We start from the raw sequence: 4,984 nt of genomic DNA on the forward strand, positions 1-4,984 counted from the left end.
GAGATCCACCCCCTGGGACGCAGCCCAGCTGTGGGTCTGTCTCTCCCGACCAAGCACTGCCCGGCCAGCCGCCTGCTCTCTGCCCTCAAACCCAATTTGCAGCTTCCCCCCCCCCCGCTGCTGGGGCTGGGCATCCCCCTGCCCAGACGGGCTCCTCGCAGCCTCCCTGTCCTGGCCCAAGGCCATCCAGTCCCCACTGCCTTCTCCCTTCCCGACACAGGTCCTCCGGGTCACCTTCTGGGCCCCAGGTCTTCCCTCGTGCTCCACTCGCAGGGCTTAGCACCGCGCCAATATGGTTTGGGGGCCTCTGAAACGCCCTCCGCCAGCCATCCCGCTCCACTCCCCACAAGGCTGCCAGGGATCTTCTGGATCTAACAAGTCTAAGCCCACCCTCACCTGCTCCAAGCCCTCCATGCCCTGACTCGTCCTGTTCCCAGAACGTTCTGTGCCCTTTTGCACCCACCAGGTCTGTAAAACTCTGGCTCCTTCCCATCTGTGCCCAGGGCCTGGGTGGCTGTCCCCTCATGCCCATGGTCCCACAGTGGAGCATCTGGCTTGTGGAGAGCTGCAGGTGAGCAGGCACCAGACAGCAACGTGGGACGACCCCACACTGGCACTGGGCGGGGAGGCCGTGGGGAGGCCGAGCATCCTGAGCCCTAGGGGAAGGCCAAGGAGCTGCTCAGTGTCCCCTTCTCGACTACCAGGGAGGGACAAGTTAGCGTGTCATCAGTATGAAACTCCGTAAGTGTCAGCTCACAAAGGGTCACCAAGCCGCAGCCATCCAGGGATTGAGGATGGGCCAGCAGTCACTGCTCAGCCTCACTCAGGGAGGCACTGGGGGTCCTCACCAGGTGGGGCTGGTAGAGTCTAGGGGTAGGGTGCGGGGCTGCACAAGGGACCCAGGAGGAAGCTCTGTAGGAGACACCCCTCCCCCTGAGCCAGCACAAGCCACCACCCAGCCCAGAACAGCTCTGCCTCTGTACCTCAGCCCTGTGCCCTTTCTGCCCAGGCCTTCTGGTCCATGGCGCTCACCCCACTAGCTGGTGGCACCGTGCCCTGTCCAGGTGGGCTGGCACCCCCATTCTCAATTGGCCACCCAGTCAGGCCCCTAGACCAGCTCCCCGTGCCCAGAACCCCCTTCCTCCCCTCTCCTCCCCAGGGCCTCTTCAGCCTTCTGTGCTCCCTGTCCTCGTGGTACCTTGGTTGGAGTGAGGTCTGTGCCCACGGCTGCCCCCCAGGGCCCAGCTCTGTCCCCAAGGGCCACCCTCAGCAGGGCTTAGCTGGGGCACCTGGCTCTTCAGAGAGACTGAGGCCAACCAACCAGGTGGTGCCGGCGGCCCCTGCAGCAGCATGGAGGCCCATCCTGGCGAGGCGGGTGGTGGCTCACCTCCAGGAGGATCGTGTCTGGCAGGTAGCGGTCCTTCCAGTGGTCGAGGAAAACCATGTCCAGCGTGTCCACGTCATACTTCTTCTTCAGCTGGGGGATGATATCCTGGGACGCCCCGACCAGAACTGTTACCTGTGTTAAATCAAAGTTATAGGCCATTGTTTGGGACTGAGCTCCTGCACTAGGCCTCAAAAGACCAGACTAAGAACCAAAATGGAGTCACTCGTGCTGAGGTTCCTCGTTCACCAAAGCAAAACTGAGTTATTCTCTGACCTTCCGAGAAATTAGGAGAGACAACAGCCAATTTCCCAAATAGGCCAGTTTCAATTATTCCCTCTGCTTTAATGCTTACCCAAAAAAAGCAACCTAATGTTAACCAAGCACTTACTTCTCTGTTCCCACCTTATAAGGAAAGTCACTTTGAAATGACCGGTCCACTTTTTGTTCTTTTTTTCTGCTTTCTTCAGCCCTTTTCTCTCTACAAAACCAAACTCCTCTGCTCAGCTCATTGGAATACTATTTTGTTTTATTTTATTCTGTTTTATAAATGAAGTGTTGCCCAATTCTAGAATCACAAATAAAGCCAATAGAGATCTTTCAGCTAAATTTGTTGTAATTTTCTCTCTTGACCCCTGGAACAGCACTCTGTCAGTGCCCGCGCCCATGGGGACAAACAGGAGACCACCTGCCTGGACACCCACATGACTGTTCACCCAACGGTTTTCTTTGGGGTTCTGGAGAGACAAGTCCCCGCTCTGCCCCCATCTCTCCCAGGGCAGCCTTGGGAGTTCCCTGCTGTGCAGAGCGGGGCAGCAGGAACCCTTCACCGAGCTGCCAGGGCTTCCTTCCTTGCTGCTGGGCCTGGGAAGCACTGTGGGGCCCGGTTACAGTGGGTGCTCTGTGACTGAGGGCTTGAACCCGGCTTGGGGGTGACTGGCCTACCCCGGCCCCTCTGAGCCTCAGTATCCCTATCTTCACCCAGCTCAGGCGTACACACCCTGTCCTGCAGGCCCGCGAAGTCCAGCACACGCTGGGTGATGGCAGCGTAGTCAGGGTTGAGCTCGATGGTGAGCAGCCGGGCACCAGGCGCCAGCAGGCGGCCCATGCGCACGGCCGAGTAGCCGCAGTAGGCCCCCAGCTCCAGCAGCACCGAGGGCTGGTACTCCCGCACCACGGCATCCATGATCTGGCCTGCAGGGTCGAGGGGAGAGGGATGTGAGTGCAAGTGGAGGCAGGGGGACCCGACCCCCGTCCTGGGCCCCACTCCTCTCTTGACCGAGCTACAGCCCCTCCAGGATGCCCAACCTCTGGCCCTCTCACCTCCACCCGTCCTACCTGCTGCTGGGGGTCTTTTACCTCCCAGATCCCTGGCCCTGAGGACCTGGTGCCCACTGTGCATACCATCGGGGATCCCATGGTCCCTCAGGCCTCTGCACCGTTGCACTCACTGGTCCCTCTATCCTTGCCACCTTCCCTGGCTGACCACAATGCACCCTAAGCCACAGTGGCCCTCTCTGGAAGCCCCCCCACCCTGTCCTCAGGGCCCGCCTGGGTCCCCAGAGCTGGATGCTGTGTCATGGGCTCCGAGGGGGCTGGGCAGGGGCAGTCTTGTCCCCAGGGACAGACTCCAGGGAGTGTAGCAGGGCCTGCCTCTGCCCCAGCCTGAAGTCCTAGGTCAGAAGCAGACCAATGGGGGAGGGAGGGGAGCTGGGAGAACATGACTGGCTGGTCTCTAGGCAGGTCCCAGGCCTGCTGGGCAGAGTTCAAGGACAGTTATACCACGTTCAAACCCCATGACTGTGGGGGCCTCCCCAGCAGTGGGGACATGAGGAGTCACCAGGGACCAGTGTCCACTGAGTAGTCCGTGGCAAGGACAGTGCAGAGCCTGACTCCCACCTCCGGGGCCCTGGACTATGGGCCTTCCTGGGCTGGTGCTCTCTTTACAAAGCACTTTTTTTTTTTTTTGGTCTAACATCGCTCTCTCCCCACTGGTCTGGGTGGGTACAGAGTCCCGCAATGGGTGTCCAGGTCAGGAAGTGAGAGGCTGGGCCTGCGGCTTAGGCCCCCAGGGCTCCAGATAAGCCCCTAACCCCCATCTGGGCCCGTCCCAAGCTTCCCAACCACCCAGAAATGGGGTGCTGGCAGGCCACTCCTGGCAGGGCTGTGCTGCCCGCCTGCCAGCTGGGTCACCCACCTTTCTGGTCGCCCACGATCATGGCAAACTCCTGCGAGCAGTAGTCATCGATGGCCTCCAGCACGCTCTGTGGATCCCCCTCCTTGGCATGCTCTAGCATGTGGCGCAAGATGCGCTGCTCCTTGCTGTCGCCCATGAGCAGGTCGTGGATGGGCTGAGGGACGTACTCGCAGCAGGCGATGAGAAGAAGGCCCCAGGCCCAGCTTCTGCGCAGAAGCAGCAGCGTCAGCAGCACCAGGCCCAACGAGGCAGCTGCCAACAGCAGAGCTCCGGCCTCCACCTCTGCTAGAGGGCGGGGTGGGGCGTGGAGAGGGGAGGAGGCGGAGAAGGGAGAAGGGAGGCAGGTGAGTCCACAGGAGAAGGGAAGGAGGGAGGACAGGGAGGGGCAGTGGCTTCTGTGCTCTGTGCCCTTCCTGACTCACCCATACTCCTTGTGTACTGATGGAGGGTCAAGGTTCAGAGGAGCCAGTCACGTGCTCAGTTGCCTAACTGTCTGCGCCTGGGAGCCAGCTCCCCACCGTCCTCTAGCGCCCTTAGGTGGGTGGAGCAGGTATGTGTCCTGTGCCTCTGCTAGTCCTGCACAGAGGCCTGCCCTGTCATAGCCCCGGCCCTGGGCACTTTCCCTGACGGCCCTGGGTGGAGGAGCCACTGCCCTGACTGAGCTGGGGGACAGCTTCAGCCCACAGACCCTCTGAATACAAAGGCATATATGGGCCAAGGCTGTCACCTCCCAGCCGGCTTAGAAGACACCTAGGTAGGGGGAGGCCCCACCCCTGTGCAGCCCCCTTGGCCCCTCGCATGGGGTACGTGCTAGACACTCACACTCCTGAGAGCCCGACAAACCGTGTGGCCCTGTAATTAGGTTAGGAGCGAGGCGGTTCCCAGGCCAGGCACAGTAGCACAGACCCACTCGCCACTCCCCTCAGGGACAGCCACACGTGGTGTCTGTTCCAGAATGAGAAAGACAGGCCCTACCACCTACACCACAGTGTGAGCGAGACACGCAGAGCTGTATCCGACAGCCACGAGTGGGGCGGGATGAAATCACCGCAAGCGGCCCTGCTTGAAGTTGTCTTGGCACGAGCTCCTCTGGGCGGGCAGCCCAGGACCCGTGAGATGGAAGCTCAGCCAGAGGCCCCCCAGCTGGCACAGAGCAGAGTCCACACAGTTCAGAGCAGAAGTCCACAAGTGATTTCAGACCAGAGACCCCAAAATGGAAAAGGGCGCCAGGAGGAGGAACTTGGGAAGCCTCCCACAGGGGCCCTGTGGTCACTCTCGAGTCTTTCTGGGATGGGGCCTTGGAACCCTGGTGGCCACACAAGATCCTGCTCTCTGCTAGAAGCTCCCCTTTGCAAAGGCACATTCTGGGAGGGGAGGCAGGCCCAGGACCTCACAGGAGAAAC

General features: G+C 60.8%; 1 protein-coding gene across 2 annotated transcripts in view; it reads right to left on the minus strand.

Annotated features, from left to right (window-relative positions):
• Window positions 1-3,860, minus strand: part of LOC103610997 (catechol O-methyltransferase-like) — a 12,311-nt gene extending 8,451 nt beyond the window's left edge. The window contains exons 1-3 of one of the 2 annotated variants that reach the window (XM_008595048.1): window positions 3,582-3,803; window positions 2,385-2,578; window positions 1,388-1,519 (exon numbers count right to left, since the gene is read on the minus strand). In XM_008595048.1, the coding sequence (XP_008593270.1) occupies window positions 1,388-1,519; window positions 2,385-2,578; window positions 3,582-3,717 (462 nt within the window). In that variant the 5' untranslated portion in view covers window positions 3,718-3,803. Of the gene's footprint in view, window positions 1-1,387; window positions 1,520-2,384; window positions 2,579-3,581 lie in introns of both variants that reach the window. The other variant, XM_008595049.1, reaches the window with a different exon arrangement.
• Between the last annotated feature and the right edge of the window lie 1,124 nt (window positions 3,861-4,984).

Source organism: Galeopterus variegatus, unplaced genomic scaffold (assembly GCF_000696425.1).
Source record: "Galeopterus variegatus unplaced genomic scaffold, G_variegatus-3.0.2 Scaffold12226, whole genome shotgun sequence".
In the NCBI taxonomy this organism is placed as follows: domain Eukaryota; kingdom Metazoa; phylum Chordata; class Mammalia; order Dermoptera; family Cynocephalidae; genus Galeopterus; species Galeopterus variegatus.